Raw genomic sequence first — 19,474 nt, forward strand, 5'->3', positions numbered from 1 at the left:
ATGCATATATGGCACCTGAATCCGATCATGTGGCTGACTTCGTCAGAATTCTCTCCATCTCTTTTCACTTTTGAGGTTCCGTCAATCAAGACGGCCAATTAACAGATATGGTTTTCAACAATACCAAGACAGAATATTCGGAGGTGCAACAGAGCGAAGAGGGATCCGAAGGCGAAGGAAGCTCAAGAATGCTGCCCCAGCCTGACCGCTTCACGCACTCTGCTTATCGCATGCTGATGGTATCGACCTTCTTGTGCTGCATTGTTTCTGTTGCTATTGGCTTCTTCTTGGGTACCTACGGCTTCAGTTTGGGTTCAAGGCAGACCTCGTGTGCCACTGAGCCGAAGAAAGTCGATTCTGTTACCGGGCTTGGCATGGCCACTATTGATGAGGCACCTTTCATCACCGACGGTATGTGATAAGTATACTGCTGTCATAGCAAGAAGCTGACCAAAGTGACGCAGTGCCACTTGTCCGAAAGAAGTTTGAGCACGACTCTTCGTACAACTTCACAGCCCCGGGAGCGAACCAGAGATGGCTCGATCTGATCTCATGTAAGTCCCATTCGATGCCGCCCACTCAACATTCAACTCTGGAGCGCTGCATAATTCATGCTCCTTGTCATGCTGCGGATCAAAACTTACCCTATGAAATGAAGTTGGCAAGCCTTTCGTTGCGCTGAATGACCCGTCCAAATATGGCCTCCCGGACTACTTCCACAAAGACGCTCTCCAACCCGAAGGTCTACAACCCGTGGCCTGGAATGTTTTCCATCAGCTACATTGCTTGGTATGATTACACTCTATAAGATGGCCCTTGATATAACGTGCTGTCGTAGCTTATATGCTTGTGAACAGGTTTGCTTCCGCACCACTTACATGAAGCTGGCTTTAGACTTGGACGGCGGCTACGATGTCTGCACTCGCCAACACATTGAGCACTGCCTCGAAAGTCTTCGTCAGGTAAGATAATTGCTGAATGCTCGAGAAAAGCCTCAACGGCCCACAAGACGACCACATGCTGACGAGCTACACCCAGGCCACCATGTGTGCTGGAAACATGAACATGGAACGATTTGAATTCATTCACTACCCGGGTCATGATGACTTTGTACCAAAATTGGTCGGTCAGCACGAAATGCATACGTGCCGTGACTGGGACGCCATCAAGGGTGTCATCAAGAAGGTCAGGTCTGAGAACATTCCTGTCGACAAGTATGGCAAACGTGTGCCACAACCGTAACCTCGCCATGGCTACAAGATTGGCCTATTGAATCCATCAAAAATTGGCATTCCAAGAACAATTACTGTGAAATCACAGCATTGGTGTCAAAGATTGATTTCAGGAGAAGCCCTCTACAACTGAGGATGGGGCGACGAGAAGGGCGTGAGAGCTAGTCAAGATACCTGATGATCAGTGAGATCTAGATGAAACTGCTATTGCACTATTGTAACATGACCATTCGCAGTAATTGCGTAATTGCAAAGTTTGGCAACCACGAAGATGGAAAGTTCCGCGTAACCTTGACTTGAACGGATATATAATTCAAGGCCGTTCACTCTGGGCTTTGGATAATCTTTTCTCCAATTCTCCCTTGAATATTGACTGCCCGTTACGCGACTCAGTCTGAGTATGAGTATATTACGATCCGGAATGTTCTATATTAATTCATGAAAACCACTCCTGACACGACTAGAGGACATGATTCAGAACACAAGAGTCTTATTAGAACCTGACCCACGAACAAGGAATGAACATCGATTTCGACAGATCAGTCGATGCTTCAGCTTTCCTGCACAGGTATACTCGCCTGTCAGTGGAGCTTTCAAATAAGGTTCTTGTCACTTAGATGCCGCCGGGCCGACCGGTGGGATATCAATGGACTAACAAAGTATTTTATATTAATGTCAACCCCCGGCACAACCATCGTATACATACGTAGTAGCTTGCTTGATTGATGCCGCCCCGGCTCAGGCCTACACTGACCTCGCAGTGAATGCTAGACCCGAGTTGAGTAATTGTCGCCAGACCAAAGTTTCAGATCCTTGGGGCTCCTGGCTGGGGAGAAACCATGAGCAAATCTCGTCGCGTTGCTGTTGAACATTATCTGTGGATCTCCTTTACTCTTATGCTCCAGATCAATGAGTGAGTAGCTGGGCCGTATCGAGCTCGAACTTTCCGGTAGGATGCATGTGCCTCGATTCACAATGTGGTCCAGCCTCTGCTGGGTGATTAGCCTGATGCTATTCTCCTGGGCGCCGCCTCCGCCTCCTAGTACCAAGAAGCTAGATGGAGAAGATGTCAGTGAATTTGACGATGCCGATGATGGCCCTATAGAAGTCGCTTTCGAGGGCGTGCTGTCGGACTGGAAGAAAGCAGAGCCCCTTGCCCGCGGGCTCTCTCGATGTTTCTACGACACCCCAACGCATCCCCAAGCTCAAGGTCGTCGGCTCGCCATCAGCCTTCTAAAATGTCTTCGCGGTGGACTTCTACTAGGAGGCTTTATCGAGCTGGCTGCTATGCTGACAGCCGCCCTCCCGCCCATTATCTTGCGTTGGCTTCTCGTAGCCTTACCAGAACCTACCAAAAACGCCAAAGTCTCAACAGCGGATGGGACTTTGCAAGGTCAGCGGGAGAGCCACGACGCCCGGATGGCACATAGCTACGCTCTTGTCGCAGCCATGACACTCACACAGATGGCTGCTGGCATCCTCATCAACGCCTCGCGATACAGACTCGAAGGTGTTGGAGCCCAGGCAAAGGCTGCCCTCACGTACATCATCATGGACAAGGCCTTCCTGGCACCGCCCTCTTCGGCGGCAATTGTCTCATCTCAAACAGGCCAAGAATCAAAGAGAAGGGCAAAACGACAAATCTGGAACTCCGGCGCCGTCTTCAATCTCGCATCTGTGGAAGCATCGCGCATAGAGGATTGCATCAGCGGTATCAACGCTATCTGGACTGTACCGGCTAGCTTTGTTCTCGCGATCCCCATGTTGGCCGCGAATATAGACACTTCATCGCTAGGTGGCATGGTGGTCTTGCTCCTAGGCCTCCCCATCTTCACCAACGTCGCTCTCCGCATCTGGGGCGAGCAAAAGGATCTCAGCGGACTCTGCAGACGACGAGCAGCCTGCACGCAGCAAGTCATCCAAGGCATCCGCGGGATCAAACTCGCGGGGTGGGCTTCCCAGACCATGGTCCTAAACAAGTTGTGCGGGATGAGGGTGGTGGAGATGGTCACGGCAAGCCGATTATGGCACAACCGCGCGGTGCTCGAAGCGGCGTGCGCCCTATTGCCGACATTGGCCTCAATGGCGAGTCTCATCCTCTATCACACGCTCCACGAGGGCGTACCCGATCCAGCAAAGGCTTTCTCATCCTTTGCTCTGTTCTTAGCGCTCAAACCACATGTGAACCGCGCAGCACAGGCTGCAGTGCAATTGCAGGATTTACTGGTGGGATGCCGCGCAATTGAGCAGTGGTTAGAGACGGAAGAGCCTGGAGAAACGATGGCGAATTCCGTAGACTGGGCAGTTGACGTAGCTCAGGACACAGTGGTTTGCTGGCCAGCTACAACTGAAGATGGCGATTTCGTACTGTCTTTTGACACCAATATTCAGGTCACGAAAGGTGAGCTGATAGCTGTCTGTGGTGCGCCTGGATCTGGTAAATCATCTCTCCTACGTGCAGTCGCAGGTCAAATGTGCCTTGATTCTGGCGGCTTAGAACTGGGCATCGGGTCAAAGGTGGCCATGGCTGGTCAGATACCATGGCTAAGGAAAGGAACGATCCGCAGCAATATCCTCTTCGACCAAAAGTTCGACGAGGTCAGATATTGGAAAGTGGTCAACGCTTCGGCTCTCCTGGGCGATATCGACAGAATGCCTCGCAGGGATCTCACTACCATTGGCTCTGGAGGCCAAGGTCTCTCAAGCGGCCAAGCTCAACGTGTCAGTCTGGCCCGAGCCATGTATTCGGATGCTGACATTGTCCTCATTGACGATTGTCTCCGTAATCTTGACCCTGCAACAGGAAAGGCAGCGTTTGAAGGTGGAATTTGCAGCTTGTTGGAGCACAAAACGCGCCTGATCGCAACAAACCAGGCTTGGGTGGCCCGCCGATGTGACCGGGTGCTGTGGCTCGACAATGGACGTATCAGCGAGCTGAGGTCTCTGGATAGACTTGAACAACACTTACCATCCATCGGAACGGACGAGTCTCCTCAGACTAAGACGATGCAACCGCTACCAGAACAGCCCTCATCGCATGCGGATGCAGTACAAGTAGCAGGTCCGACTACTACACGTGCCTCTGTTGTAACAGCACCACAAGCAAATGCTAGAGTACAAAAGTCCTTCGACTGGTACCTGGAACTCGTGGGTGGCCCAAGAGCAACGTCCACAACAGCAGGCATTGTCTTTTGCTGGCAAGTAACCGCCGCCGTCCTCGTGCTTTGGCTTTCACTGTGGACTTCTGATCGGTTAGGGCTGTCGGGTCTCGCGTCAGTAGCAATCTTCGCTATGCTAGGATTTGGAGAGGCGATACTGGCGTATGTGCTGTGCCTGAACATCACGGGAAAGATGTTGCAAGCGAGCCATAGCCTGTGGGAGCGATCAGTGAGACGTGTGGTCGGGGCACCCATGAGGTTCTTCCAAAGCCACTCCTTGGGAAGTATCATGGATCGCCTCTCCAAAGATGTAGATACGACCGATAGAGAGCTGATCGAGGCAACGCGCAATGCCACCCTCCATCTGGCGCGCCTATTGGGTGGAGTTGCCCTGATGTTGGCAATGCAGATCAATGTATGTACCTTTCACATGCTCACGAAAGATTTGTGCTCACGATAGTTCCTCCAGCTTGTCCTTGTTGTAGTACCAGGCCTAGCCGCCGTCGTCATTATGATGCGCCGTTACGCTCCTCGTTTGAAGGCAGCTCGATCTCGCGAAGCTGAGTTACGGTCCCGTGTGAACGCTGCATTCAGCGAGAGCGTGGACGGCGCTAGCTGCATCTCTGTTTACAAGACCGAAATATCGGCTCGGTCCCTTCTAGTCAAACGGCTGAACGCTTGGAGTAATATCCGCTTGCTGGCCGCCGCAAACCTACGCTGGCTTGAAGTGAGACTTGATGCTATCGTGGCCAGTACTATTGGGCTCACGGGTCTATTTGTAGTGACTGCCTCAGGTTCATTATCTCCTTCTATCATTGGCCTGATAATGAGTCAAGCGTTGGTGCTACCGGCATCCCTGAGACAAGGCATGAGATTCTCTACGAGCGCCCTTCAGTCAATGGTCGCAGTTGACCGCCTGGCAGCTTATGCAACCAGTCTGCCTCGTGAGGGCGAGACGGAGCGTGCCTTGGGTTACCGCTTTTCTCTCGAGCAATCGTGGCCGAACTCCGGGGAGATAGTTGTTCGGAACATGAGTGTCTCTCACCGTCAAGAAAATCTCCAGGAGACATCCTCTGCTCTGCAGCAAATATCTTTCACCATCCCAGGCGATACGCATGTTGCGGTTGTAGGACCTACGGGTGGAGGTAAATCGACTCTTGTCGCCCTACTACTCCGCTTACTCGATCCCACGATGGGCACCGTCACCCTGGATGGCATACCAATGGTGGACATTCCGTTACATGTCTTGCGGTCCCATCTCGTTGCAGTCCCTCACGATGCCGCCTCATTTCCCAGTAGCACTGTCCGAGAGGCTGTCGATCCAGAAACCAGCCATTCTCGTGACGAAATCAGTCGTCTACTGTCGGATTTGGACAGGGTGGCCGGGCTGCACAGTCAGGCTCCTCTCGTACTCGACAAGCTTGTTGACGAGCAGGTCGCTCAAGGAACAGGGAGGGCACAACTGATTGCCTTAGCGTCCATGATACTTCAGAAACCACGGGTATGTGTGCTGGACGAGACTCTGGGAGGATTTAGCGTCCAAGCGGATGTTGAAATTACGAAGATGGTAAAAGAGACACTGAAGGGTAGTACAATGATAGCGGTCACGCATCGCATGGAGTCTGCTATGCTTTTTGATCGAGTGCTCGTCCTTGACCAGGGCAGGATACAGGCCTATGGAGACATCATGGCTGTGTGGAATGAGAGTGTGTTTTTTAGGAAGGCGTGCGATAGAGACGGAGTCACACTCGAAAAGATTAGGAGATTTAGAATAGAGAATTAAGTGACAATAGTTGTGGCCAGTAGAAGATGTCAGACAAGGAGTGGTCAGTCTTCAAATGAAGGAAGGGCATACGCATATGAATTCCATGTCGAAAGGTAGTTAGTTGCCTCTTGAATTCTAGACCGTAAAAATAATGGAGCTGGGCATTCATTTGTTCAAAGGCGCGCCTTCTCCTACGTGGTGGTGAGTGGTAGTCTGTGTGCCAAATTCCGAAGTAATCCCGACACCAGCCACACCTCGGTGAGACCCCAGGTGTCCCCGGACCTGTAGTGGGGCCGCATTGTTAGGAATGTGAGCCGAAGCTCCAGTCGAGAGTCCAACCCAGCCGACTACATCGTGGAGGGGCTGCATCCTCCTACTGGCGATCCTGCGCGCGCAAATACAACTCCCAATTTCTGGATGCGCCTTCCTCAATATTCGACCAACATCTTCCATACACACATACATCATAACATGCGATAACTGAGGCCGAAGGCTTCATCACAGTCACCATGTCTGTGATTCTTTGCACAGGTGAGTTCTCTTGAGCCTTGAGGAACCTTTACCTCTTTCTCTCGGTCGACAAAGCATTGGAATCGGTCACTAACCTTGTCCAAGCGGGTTACGACCACACAATCAGGTACGAAACTATTCAAGGCTCGATCCCGACCGCCGAATAATTGGGAATCTTTGACTGACAATCATTCTCCGAATGCAGGTTCTGGGAGGCCCTCTCGGGCATTTGTTCCCGTACGATCCAGCACCCAGACTCCCAGGTCAATCGCCTCTGCATCTCTCCCGACAAGCGCTTCCTCGCCGCCGCAGGCCACCACACGGTCAAACTCTACGATATCAAGTCCACGAACCCGAACCCACTGCTTACCTTCGAGGGCCATACTGGCAACATCACCGGCGTCGCTTTCCACTGCGAGGGCAAGTGGATGGTGACCAGCTCCGAGGATGGCACCGTCAAGATTTGGGAGACACGCAGTGGCCAGGTCCAGCGCTCCTACAACCACGGCTGTCCCGCCAACGACGTCGTGATCCATCCTAACCAGGGCGAAATCATCAGTTGCGATCGCCAGGGCAGCGTCCGTGTCTGGGACCTTGCCGAGAACAACTGCTCCCACCAGCTGATTCCCGAGGAGGACGTTTCGGTCTCAAGCGTCACGGTCGCCAGCGACGGCTCTCTGCTTTGCGCTGCGAATAATGGCGTAAGCTTCTCACGGTTGCCTACAGACATAGATTGCGACACCAGAACTAACGACTAACTAGGGCAACGTATTCGTGTGGCAGCTGCTGCAGGCCTACGACCGAACCCAGCTCCTTCCAGTCACTCACTTCAATGCGCACAAGGAGTACATCACGCGCATTCTCCTCTCGCCCGACGTCAAGAAGCTCGCAACTTGCAGCGCCGACCACACCGCCCGCATCTGGGAGGTCAAGGACCTTGAGCCTGCCCCCGACCAGGAGCCTAAGCCGTTCCCGCTCGAGGCCACCCTCACGGGCCACCAGCGCTGGGTCTGGGACTGCGCGTTCAGCGCCGATTCTGCCTATTTGGTGACGGCCTGTTCCGACCACTATGCCCGGCTGTGGGAGCTTCACAGCCAGCAGATCATTCGCCAGTACAATGGTCACCACAGAGGCGCCGTCTGTGTCGCCCTCAACGACTACTCCGAGTCTGCTAGATAACGATTTGGGGAGGGTTTTACTAGGGAGGACACGTCTGCGTTGGTTGGTTCATTGGTCTACAAAAGGCTTTTCCTTCAATCATGGCTTGTAACTTTTCTTCATTATGACTTTTGGGGATTGGGTTGGCGGGGCGTCCGGGACAGTCCTTTGTATCGCATTCACAGATGAGGCTGCGGCCGTCTGCATTACAAATTCTCAATTGGCAGGCTTTACTGCTACATGAACATTACTTGCAACATCGTGGTATCCCGCACCCCTTAACGCCGTAAATGCTGCAAACTTTGTCTTGTCTTGCTGCGATTATCACCTACCATCCATCTCCCCAGCCTTCATCGTCATCGTCGTCCTTTGGCTTCATGTCGATCTTCTTCGCTACCACAGGCTTAGCAGCCGGCTTCGACACCAGAGGCTTCTTCGCTGCTGTTGTTGACTTCGAGAGGCCCTTTGGCAGCGGCTTGCTTCCTCCGGTCTTCTTCTGGGATTGCGCCGCCAGCCAGCCGGCGAAATCTGGCTCTGCACCGTCGTCAAATGGAGTTGCACTGGCCGTAGTTGCCTTCTTAGCCGACGAGCTGCTGTTGGTGGTTGGCTCTCCCCAACCGTCATCGTCTCCAAGATCGCCCCAAGCGTCTCCGCCGTCGTCCGCAGGTTCCGGGTTGAAGGCGTCTGCCACGACCGACGACGGTGTTCGCGACATTGGCGGGGGGGACTTGACCGCCTGACGATGCAGAGCCGAAGCTGACGAGGTGGTCGGCCTTTTCGCGTCGGGGCCTGGCGATGGAGTCGGCTTGGGAGACGCAGCGCCTGAGCCGTTGGAGGTTTGCATCTCACCGTTCGCAGTCGAAATCTTGTTGGTGAAAGAGGAGATGGCCCACCCGGCCCAGGATGCTGCCGAGGCCTCGTTGGGTTGGGGAGTGCTCATGCGAGGTCCGCCGGCGCCTTCTGCGGCCTGAGGAGGCAGAGCGGTTTCTGGCATGTTGGAGGCGGCCTTCCTGACCTGCTTCAGGTAAACGTCCATCGTCTTGCTCGCCTGGTCACGGATCACCTTCTCCTTGTCAATCAGCAAGGGGCAGACCGCGGGCATTATCCTCAAAGCCACATCCTCGTCGGAGAAGCAATCTCCTGTGACGCCGAGGGCCATTAGCGAGGCATTTCGGGCATGCACAAATGGATCACGCAGGGACCTGGTGAAGGCAGCGATGAGCACCTTGGCTCTCGAAGATGTTCCAAGGTTTTTGGCAATCTTTCCCAGACAAATTGTGGTGTTTGTTCGAATGCCCGGCTGTTCATCGTTGGCGGCCTTGGCGAGGTACTTGAGCAGCTCTCCGTTGATGGTACGATCAGACAACTTCCCAATGATGACTAAAACTGACTTCAAAGTCTGTTCTCGGACAACTGGCGCCACGTCTGTGAAGCCAGTGACGAGCTGTGGGAAGATCTTGTCGTTGACCACTTTTTGTGTTAACCGATCGATCATCAATGGCAGGCTATCGAGAAGGCAGACGCGGATCGCTCGATCGGGGTTGGCGAATAGCCGGATTACGACGGGTGTGATCTTTGAGTCAAAATCCTCGTTTGAAAGCTTGGCTGCAATTTTCATTACGACACTGAAGGCCTTCGGGCCGCCGCCGCCAAACTCAACTGACTTGATGAGCTCCGGGAGAATCTTCATCTTGAAGAAGTCTTCGGGGAAATCGTCCGTCAGTTGATCGAGATCACTGTATGGGTCAGTTACATGCTTAACATACTTGACTCGACATCAAAGGACCTACTCGAGGAATGCCTCTCTCTCACTCTCAGTCTTCACACCCAGATTCTCGATTCCTTCTGTCAGTTTGATTAAGGGGCTGTCAAAGAAAGATCCACTCCGTTGTCCTTGTTCTAGGAAATGGCCAACGCTAACACGCGCCTTAGGGTTTGGGTTGACGAGACGCTTGTAACTTTGTTGCATGGTCGGAGGAATGCTTTTCGTCTGCCCGGCTTGATCAGAGCCCATGAAGTCGCCGTTGAAGACTTCAAATATCATACATCCGAAACCAAATGAGTCCACTGCGGAATGCGGGCTCTTCTTGATGGCATCCCAGCCACCACGAGCAAGCTCAGGTGGCGCATATCGCCCTGAATCTGGGACCAAGCTGCCGTATGTCTAAGCCTCGATGTCAGTAAATGTGTTGCCCAAGATCAAGGAGGAATACCTACGTATATCACTGCTTCGTCGTCTTTCACATTGCTCAGAACCTCAAACCCGCTCATCTTCCACTCCCCACTCTCAGATGTGTACACAGAGCCAACCCTTAGGTTGCCGTGTATTGATGAAGCCTCATCATTGATAAATTTGATGGTGCGCTTTGGGAAAAATTAGTCTTCCCGCTCAACTATATTATCAACCCAACATACCGCAACGCTGCTCAATCCCCATTTTATCGTTTCTGGCGTGAGGCTCTTTCTCTTCACATGCCATCGTAGAGGCACCACTCGCTCGGTCGCAATGTAGATATATGTATCGGTCTGCATAGTCTTGTGAGACAAAGCTCCGTGTAAGGTAGTCAAGGGCCGCCCTTACCTCCACGGTATCCAACACCTTGATGACACCTGGGTGTCGTAAGGTCCTCAGCTTTCGCAGTGCGTTCTTCGCCAGGGGTAGTCGGGACTTGTTGGCGGCAATATCAAAGGAGAAAATACTGCAGTTGGAACCGTCTTCCTGTCAAGGGGCGTTAGATGTTGGGCTGTCGATTGCGTCGTCGGGTAGCTAGACATACTCGCTTGGTGCCATTGTTCAATGTCCATATGGACTCGTCGATGTCCACCTTGTCGCCAAAGCTATAAGGGAATGGTGGCCCCTGTGCAATGGCAGAGGCCACTGCTGACTTGAGGAAATTCATCTTGCTCTACCAAATCCGAGAGAGTATTCAGGAAGCCAGGATCTGGTCAATCGGCGACTGCTGGTCTCAAAATTGTATATTTGGCGGAAGGGGCAACGCACGCGCTGCGAGTGCTGAGGTAGGCAGGGAGCTTCGGGCAACTTGGCGACAAGATAGTGGACCGTTGACACTGGAACAGGGGACCACGGGCAGCAGCTCATGCCTGAAGATCCCCGCGCTAGGCTATTTTGGATGGAGGGGTGATACGGGTGACAAATGATCCGTTCGCCGATGTTTTGGGTGGGCCCGGATGCAAATCGATGGTGCCCCGTCAAGGTCGTTCCGTCTGTTAACGAAGCTAGGCAAGGATTACCCAGAGGCCCTCCAGTGAATTCAAGCAAGCGACCTTCATCAACCTCCACTGAACGCAACGCGAGGCGAGAGCCTCAGCAACCCGACCAGCCTTGCGACTCGACAAAAGCTTGGTTTGCCCTGAGCATTCGCGCAGCTACGAAGAGAAACTTGATCACAACTCTGCGTTCACAACAAGACTCAATCATTTTCAATCGATTTCAACCCGGTCCCAAAGCTCTTTATCTTCCTAACCCATGCCAAAGTGTCGTGTGCTGGCGGCCGAAGGCGCGACTCTGAGGGAGCAGGCGATTCTCCAACGGGTAAGTGCGATTTTGCTTCTCCAAGGCCTTGATGTCCTTCCCCGACCCCCAACACACATTTCTTACGCGCAGTGATGACTACTGGTAAAAGGTCCGATCGAAAAGGATTCTTCTGGGTTTGTTGTCTCATCTTGTTACCGTTCAATGGCCGTTCTTGACGAATGAGCCACGTCCTCATCCTCGCAAGGCTTTCGCCGAGCGAAAAGCATACGCGACAGACGGAGCTGCTTAAACAATGCAGTATACCAATATAGGATTGAGAAGCGAAATGAACATGACCTCATTTTGGAGTTCTGCTACGAGTTACCCAAACGGAGTAGGACCAAAGGCTCAGGAAGACAAGTAAAATGGTTCAAGATGAGACTACGAACCCGCTGCGGTCCCCAATATGAAGACCAAAATGACTGAAAAGACCTGAGCGCACACTTTATTTCTACAACTGTCATCATTTGGCTCCAACTTGTTTTGAAGGACCTTCCAGGTCCCGTCTAACGTCAGGTTGAACTTTAAGCTAACCTTACTTCAGTAGAACCCTCCTGTCGTGCACCTCTGGCCACCTAATCTCCAAGTCCCAGACCATGAAGAGAAAGGAACCCATCCTCGCTGTGTACTTCTTGCTCGACACGTTGTTCCGAATTTGAATTAGGGCGCACTACTCAGCTCGACTTTTGCCAACGGTTTTCCGAGAGACTCAAACATCCAATCTTAACGACGTATCTTCGTTGACTTCAGCACTTGGGCAACGGCCTTTCGTCCTTTAGAGCAGGTCTGGCTAGGCAACAAGGCTTTCGAGATCTACTAACCCCGACCCTGTGTCCGTGGAAACCCATCTCAGCAAGTTGACAGAATCGAGATATCTTCATGAAGAACCAGGCCGCTAGGAGATGGAGTCCCTTCGTCAGCAGTCTACAAAACGGTGTGCCGAAGATGGATGCGATTCCAGTGCTCTCAATGGGACTCTTTGCCTACGCCATCAAGCAGAAAGGAGGATTGCTCGAGGCAGTGCTGCGCATCTTGCTGCCGGCTCATCTGGACGCGCGCCCCCAAGGCCCTCAGTGGTGCAGAACCCATCGCAGAACGTAGGGCGAGTTGGTCATGACGACCAGTCGAGAAGCAGCCAGTCCCATTCAGGTGGCAGGGATTTTCGAGACGAACCAGCACACGCTTTTCAGGGCGCCCATGCCACAGTCAGAAGGACGAATCTGCCGGCCGATCTCATGGGAAAACTGGCAATGACAGCTAGAAAGACAGCTGGGGCAAAAGCTCCTCCTAAGAAGCGCATGGAAGAAGAGACTCATCCAAGGTTCCACACTACTTCTGCGCAAACTCACACTCCTGAGTCTGTCTCACCAATTAACCATGAAACTCTCCCTCCTGGCACGTTCAATCCTTTTCGGCCACTTCTTAATCAAGTGCACTCGCCATCACAAGACCAGACGAAGCGATTATCTAGCAGTACCGATACAAACCAGCGCATATCGCAGACGTCTGCAACCGTCGAACAGGTGCAACCAAGGGGAAAGAAGACATGGGGATACAACTCGGCACGGGCTTTTTCAGGGGGATATCGACCAGGTCAAAGCTCTCGAGCATCTCAAGAGTCCGCGATGATGCCAGGTACTAAGAATGCGTCGCATGCCGCTCGCGATTCGAGCACTCGGCCGGATGCCGAAAGCAACAGAAGTCAACTTGGAGGAAGGACTTCCATTGCACCTTCGGCATCTACGCTATCTGGGAACAGAAGCTTCGATGCGCTGCCTCACGTCAGTACTAAGAGTCTGCCGCCAATGCATGTGAAATCGGCGCCATCGGCATCACGATCAGCTTCAACAAGCAGATTCACGTCTTCGGCCGGCAAGCGTAGAAGGCTTGACAGTACTGACACAACATCCGAGTCATCGTCGTCATTCAGCTCTTCTGATGAAGATCTTGATGACGATGATGACGAGATCGATGATAGGGCTCCAGAGCAGGCAAAGGTAGTCATTGGGCATCCCCATTCGTCCACTTACCTTGGAGCACCAGCAACTTTGAATGCTTCACAGTTCACATCTTCTTTGGGACTTCCTGGCGCCAATCTCGAGGCGTCACGTTCACGTTCTTCGAGAAATGAGGATACCAGTCGCCTGGGTGCCGTGTTTAGGCCTATTGTGCTCAGCTCTTCCTCTGACGAAGACGAAGATGGTAGACGGGAGAAAGATGGGAGAATACGGCAGCCAAAACTTGCCAACTGGCAGAGTCATAATCACGTCCTTTTGCCGAATGGCACACTTCGACAAGGCTCGACACTAGGGAGGGCCGGCCCACAGAATCGCTATCAACAGGATCCGAAGTCCAGTTCTTCCCGCAAAACGAAGAGACTGACCTGTGAAGAGCGTCGACTCCAGCTTTGCGCCGACTTTGAATTCACCAAGTTCGACGCCATGATATATAGCCAGCCCGGCGCCACGAGACCTCCTCTGGGGGTGTATACTCTGGCTGCGACAGTAGAGACCTCGAAAGGAACCTCGACACCTGGTGCAGATGACGGCCGCTTTCATATGAAGCTTGACCCTCGCATCCACTGGCCACATAATCGCAGCGACCAGTGGTACAAGTCGAAGATGGAGGAAATCAAAGCCCGAGGTGGCCGCAAGGCGAACTTCGGCAAAGCAGCTAAGCGTATGCGACAGCAGCGCTTGGCAGAAGAGCGCCAGGAAGAGGAAGACAATTTGGCCTCCGCGAGGGGCGAGCCACGGCCGTGGTCCCACCATAGACACATGGACTTCGGCGATGTCCCTGAAGAGGAGTTGCCAATCTATGTCCGCAGGAACGAGGAGTGGGTGCGGGGAGCGGCCTGGATGCGCAAGATACATGAAGAGAGTCAGCGGAGGGATGCTCGTCGTGCCGCTGAGCTCTTCAAGGAGCATCTCGCCTCAAATGGTCGGTAACCTGAAGCACGATGACCAGTGCAGCCGATTGATGGCTGCAAGTCTGTGTTACTACTCATCTTAACGAGCCATGTGAACAGCGACAACGGGACCGGGAATGCTCAGCATGGAGTTTGGTCTGCTTTTCGTTTCCTTATCCTATTTCATATCGATGATACCTTGATCTCGCCGTAACCCGGCTAGGTCTGCACGCATAATTTCGGAGTTGTCAGGAATGGTATAGGGGAAACATGCTTCCTAGGACGTTGCGAACTTACCTCAGAGCGGGATTGTCTGGTCGTTCCGCCATGATGATTAGCAGTTGTTAATCATGCTCCGGCCAATTACCTGAGTATCAGTACATAGGCCACCTACGAAAACAGGACTTTGACACCCTCCGAGTTCCAATGTCCATCCAGTGACCTCCGTCGTCTTTCAGTGTTGTGGTATTTGAGTCGAAAGCCCATGTTTCTTTTGCATCGGAAAGTTCAAGCAGAGCTGCGAGAAGATAGTTCTTACCTTAAGGTACTGTACTTGAACATGAGACGAGTAGGTAGAGTGCGTGCCCGCCTTCGCGATGGGGCCCAGTCTTTTAGGCTTCTTTGGGCTTCTGACTACCAATGCGGCGCCCCTATTGAAATATTGGCCCAAAAAGATATCTTGCCGTTTCAAAACATGATTTTCTGACATTACAAAAGAAAAACTGAATTGTTTCCTGGTGAGAGACATCGGCTTCTTGCAGTTCCAACCCTGAAGCACTTGTATTCGCTGCTCGGTAGCAGTACATGCCATTGCGATCCACCCTGCGCTTTGAGCAACCGTTTTGCTCCGGGACTCGCGCTTGAATCTTTCCACATTTGCTCGCTACTTGCCTGACGAACCACGAGACTGCAGTGCAACGACCAACATCCCGCCCGTTCGCAAGTATATCTTCAATCCCATTGAGAGCAAGCCGACAGCCTCGTCATGGCGTCTACGCAGCTTCCCCTGGAGACCCTCTCCACCTGGGCCATGTTCAATGACGTAGACCTCGTCGACGTCGAGGCCCGCGAAATCCCCGGCTGCGGGTTGGGTCTACTTTCAAACAAGGAGCTCAGTCGAGAGGAAGAGACCTTTGACATCCCAACCTTACTCAGGATCCCAGGCGAGCTGGTGTTATCCGCCGAAGCTGTTGAGAACTATGCAAAGGTCGATAAGAACTTTCGGCAGCTACTCGAGGCTGCCGGTCACAAGGTAGAGTGTTCGCCCGAGCCTGATGCGGACCTTGGAAAGCTAAAGGATTACCCATCTTCTTAATTTAGTCCACTCGCCATGACGTTTGCCTCTTTCTTCTCACACAGAAGGTACTTTCTGATAGGCCCAAAACGTCTTTGAAGGGCGGAGTCTCGACGCCATGGACAGAATACGTCAAGTACCTGCCGCCGCAAGTTCCTGTTACCACCCTCTGGACTGAGCAGGAACGCGAGATGTTGAATGGAACATCACTTGAGGCAAGCACTTCTCCAGCCTCCCTTCTCCACTGCCTACGGCCTTCCCTGAAAAGCAAATACCTGCTGTCGTTGGTTACGCAGGTTTGGTCCAACCCCCGTATTTAACAACATCAATATTGCACCCCAAATTTTGTGGAATCGTTCTCATATGAAGGTCTACTTCTTCGCCAGCCAAGTATTGCGGCTGAGTGAGATAGAAGCGATATCCCGAAGGCTTCAGCTATTGCTTATGGATAACGTTCTAACAAGAAGTAGTCGGCCACGGCCGCCAAGATTGTTGCGTTGACAAACGAGTTTGACGAGCTCCGAGAGATTTCTGCGACTCTACCATTTTGGAACGAGCTGTTTTGGGAAAGCGACAAGGTGTCGCTCATTGACTGGGTTCGGGTCGATGCGTGGTTTCGGTCCCGATGTCTGGAGCTCCCCAAATCAGGGGAGGCCATGGTCCCGGTGCTAGACTTGGCAAATCACTCATCCAAGGCCAATGCCTACTACGAGGAGAATGGTAAGGACGAGGTGGTACTCCTTCTGCGACCCGGCTGCAGGGTCTCGTCTGGGGACGAGATGACGATATCCTACGGGGACGCGAAATCCGGGGCAGAGATGCTCTTCAGCTATGGGTTCATTGACCCCGCGTCAGCCGCCGACCGGATCACGCTGCCCTTGATACCCATGGAAGACGACCCGCTGGGCAAGGCGAAGCTGCACGTCTTTGATGGAGCACCGACTGTGGAGTTTGTCCGGACGAATGGCTCACTCAGCTGGAAGAGCCCCTTTGCCTACTTCATGTGCCTCAACGAGGAGGACGGCCTGTCATTTCGCGTCTTGCAGGACACCGGAGGTTCACGGGAGCTAAAACTATTCTGGCAAGAAGAGGATGTGACCTCGACGACAACGGCTTTCGAGCAACACATCGATCAACACCCCCTGGCTCAAATCTTTCGTCTTCGGGTTGTTTCCGTTTTGGAGGATCTGGTGGCCAGCCAGCTTGAGCGACTGGCCACCGGTGTATCTCTGGAGGACCTGGACGAGTCCCTGAATGAAGGTGGTCTCGTCTGCGGGACATGCATCAGTGCAGCTGCAACGCTGAGGGAGCAAGAGACGAGCTTGCTAGAAGCTGCCGCGAAGGCTCTAGAAAACCAGGTAAGTGGTTTGCTACTCATCATCGCCGGTCTCCTGTCAGTGCCAGGGCTGCAGACAAATCTTACGATTCTCTGCCCACTTCACTCCACAGTCTTTCTGCTTCTCAAAGTCCTGTAATCCTTCTATTTTTCTCCTACAATTCGATTACTCCGGAGACCCGTCTCAACTCCAGACTTCCCCCGCGTGTGGCGCCCAGGCTAACAAGGGTGGGCGATGTGCCCTAACCTTGCAGAAAACACAACTCCTCGCAGACGAGAACGTGGTGGCTTATCTCGGGTTGATGGAAGATGCCCAAAATGACCTAGTTCAAGACGAGTTATCCAATGAAGATGAAGACTTCAGTTAGGGAGGGAGTGACAGGCGAAGCCAGGTGGCCGGGTCGATCCATTCGGCAGTCACAACCTCGAGCGTAGACTCAGTCGCGGCGGTGCCCATCTGGGGCATAGTACGCCGTTGCGAAGCATGGCGATGAGCGGCTGCAGCAGAGACCAGACCATGGAGCAATGCAGACGACCTTATTCATGAAGTTTGAGCTTGTTCGCAACTAGAGTGCTTTACTACTTTGACGTCTTATCCTACGAAAACTACGGAAACCCATCAAAACACCACCTCTTCCCTTCACACGGGGCAGAACAGGAGCTTGTACAATGGCAGTTGAGTGCAGCACCAAACATCCGGATGCCCCGCGTTTGCCTGCACGATGCATATCTGATAATGGGGGCGATGCCATCTCATGGAGTTTGACAACAATACTTGATAGCCATCGTGCCACAAACAGACGCCATCTGCATTTCGAGAACAAGGCCGAAGTGATCCGGTTTCTTCGCCGGCATGCGCGGAACGCCCCGAAGACTCCTCATCACACCGAGCAGCGTGAGGCTCGTCGAGGCTCAGACTTGGCGGGCGGACGACGAGTTCATGGCCTCACCTAGGTGCAATGGAGATCGACGTAGGTGGGCCATGTCCGGAACGGACCTCTACAGTAGGGTGCGAATGTTGCTCAATTTCGTCCGCGACGTGACATTCTGCGCCTCCTCAACCTCTTGAAGACGAGGGCAGGAAGAAACACAGCAGGTGCACGTATTTGGACAAGGAGCGAGCGACGGGGGATGCCACGCCGAGCAGCAGGCGCGTGTGGGAGAGACCCTGGACCTTGTCATTGAATCGAATCTGGGTGACTTGCCAGCGGGGATGCAGCTTGCGCCGATTGGGTTTCGCCCTGGGTCTTTTGCATGAACGAAATATCACGATGAAGGGCGGCAATCGGGTCGTCCATGGTACACTTTATGGGGTAGAATTTCCCAACACAACACAACGACCCCTACGAGTTTGATGTTCCTGTTGTTCGCGGCACCTGCAGCTCAACGAATGTCTACGATGAGGGATACGTGCATCATCAGCGCGCGGTGTCAGCGTTCTAACGTGCGATTACCAACAGTGTAGCGTGGGGAAGGGATTGCGGAATGAGGGATAGAGAAGGAGCACCACTCTTCTGCAATTCGATCTTTGACTGGGTGAATGCCACAGGGAACGCTTGCCACAGGGGACGCTCAAACAGAAATTCTTCGAGAAGGGAGAGTCAGGACGAAATAACAAAGTGGCGTGGTTTGCTCAACTTCGCCTGTCTCATGTTCCGGCCTGCCTTGCGGACGTGCCAGGATGCGTTTATTCATCCGATCCCGTTATCCGTTAAATAATGTCTTTTTTGGCTTTCTACACAAATACCCATATCATCTGGGATGGGATTGTCTGGAGTTGACGAGACAAGTCCGCTTTCCGAACAGGGCCGAATGTTGTTTGGAGATGCTGAGAGTAGCCCAATCAACGATGGGCAGCACGACAAATACTCGGAACAGGCAGACTCACATATTTGCGATGTCGAGCATTGAGCACGCGAGCATTCGAGACTGTTGCTACGTCGTACTTCCTTGAGCCTCGACTCCTCGAAGGACAGTGTTCAGCTTACAAGTTACAGGTACCGCTGACCCGAAGCCCGGACTGAAGTGAAGTGGGCCCGCCCGAGAACGGCGCGGAATGCGGGCAAGGGATAAAGTTTGGCAATTGCGGTTCCGCAAAGATAGCGTGGTTTCCTTCCATTCCCAACGCCAACGGCGTCGACGGTGTGACATGTTTTTGGATGGGGGGATCCGTTTTTGGCGGACTCACGATTACCGACTAGCTGGCGCCAGTTTCAATATCAGCGGGTCTTTTCATTGCATCACAGAAGCGTCACTCGAGTCAAGACGTCGGGGACTTGGGCGCGTTCAGACTTCAAAGTGACATTGGGACAGTCAATTATCTCGGAATCTGTTGGACCCTGTCTGGTCGAGCCAAATTCGGAGCGCAGTGTCTGGTTGTCGTCGCAACATGTACACTGGACTCCGGGCCGGGTTGATAATGATGACGGCTGTTGGTCAGTGTAAGAGCTCAAGAGGTTGTGACATGAAGACTAGGCGTCATCTCTCAGTGATGATATGCCAATAGGTGCCAACAGGTCTCGAGACAGCGAAAATCCCGTCGATCGCAAAAGATCCGGTAGTTTAGTCGCGGCTCGTC

General features: G+C 52.9%; 6 protein-coding genes across 6 annotated transcripts; 5 read left to right on the forward strand and 1 right to left on the reverse strand.

Moving 5' to 3' along the window:
• Positions 1-107: 107 nt before the first annotated feature.
• Positions 108-1,242, forward strand: CCOS01_05972 (uncharacterized protein; the record flags this gene model as incomplete). The annotated part of the gene is made up of 5 exons (XM_060454146.1): positions 108-411; positions 465-554; positions 659-789; positions 858-962; positions 1,039-1,242. The coding sequence occupies 5 exons, from the start codon at positions 108-110 to the stop codon at positions 1,240-1,242; spliced, it is 834 nt and encodes a 277-aa protein (XP_060315918.1).
• Positions 1,243-2,207: 965 nt separating this feature from the next.
• Positions 2,208-6,173, forward strand: CCOS01_05973 (ABC transporter; the record flags this gene model as incomplete). Its single annotated transcript, XM_060454147.1, has 2 exons — positions 2,208-4,805; positions 4,860-6,173. The coding sequence occupies 2 exons, from the start codon at positions 2,208-2,210 to the stop codon at positions 6,171-6,173; spliced, it is 3,912 nt and encodes a 1,303-aa protein (XP_060315919.1).
• Positions 6,174-6,664: 491 nt separating this feature from the next.
• On the forward strand, positions 6,665-7,844 carry CCOS01_05974 (rapamycin complex subunit LST8 target; the record flags this gene model as incomplete). Its single annotated transcript, XM_060454148.1, has 4 exons — positions 6,665-6,686; positions 6,771-6,792; positions 6,871-7,366; positions 7,428-7,844. 4 exons carry the CDS (start codon positions 6,665-6,667, stop codon positions 7,842-7,844), a joined length of 957 nt encoding a protein of 318 aa, XP_060315920.1.
• A 307-nt stretch (positions 7,845-8,151) lies between these two features.
• On the reverse strand, positions 8,152-10,723 carry CCOS01_05975 (uncharacterized protein; the record flags this gene model as incomplete). The annotated part of the gene is made up of 6 exons (XM_060454149.1): positions 8,152-9,559; positions 9,614-9,987; positions 10,041-10,187; positions 10,239-10,349; positions 10,405-10,542; positions 10,601-10,723. The coding sequence occupies 6 exons, from the start codon at positions 10,721-10,723 to the stop codon at positions 8,152-8,154; spliced, it is 2,301 nt and encodes a 766-aa protein (XP_060315921.1).
• Positions 10,724-12,983: 2,260 nt separating this feature from the next.
• CCOS01_05976 (uncharacterized protein) lies at positions 12,984-14,306 on the forward strand (the record flags this gene model as incomplete). Its single annotated transcript, XM_060454150.1, has 1 exon — positions 12,984-14,306. One exon carries the CDS (start codon positions 12,984-12,986, stop codon positions 14,304-14,306), a length of 1,323 nt encoding a protein of 440 aa, XP_060315922.1.
• Positions 14,307-15,251: 945 nt separating this feature from the next.
• On the forward strand, positions 15,252-17,264 carry CCOS01_05977 (SET domain-containing protein; the record flags this gene model as incomplete). The annotated part of the gene is made up of 4 exons (XM_060454151.1): positions 15,252-15,518; positions 15,626-15,856; positions 16,031-16,918; positions 17,151-17,264. The coding sequence occupies 4 exons, from the start codon at positions 15,252-15,254 to the stop codon at positions 17,262-17,264; spliced, it is 1,500 nt and encodes a 499-aa protein (XP_060315923.1).
• Between the last annotated feature and the right edge of the window lie 2,210 nt (positions 17,265-19,474).

This window comes from Colletotrichum costaricense (assembly GCF_030867565.1).
Source record: "Colletotrichum costaricense strain IMI 309622 chromosome Unknown Scaffold_5.1, whole genome shotgun sequence".
Taxonomy (NCBI): Eukaryota; Fungi; Ascomycota; class Sordariomycetes; order Glomerellales; family Glomerellaceae; genus Colletotrichum; species Colletotrichum costaricense.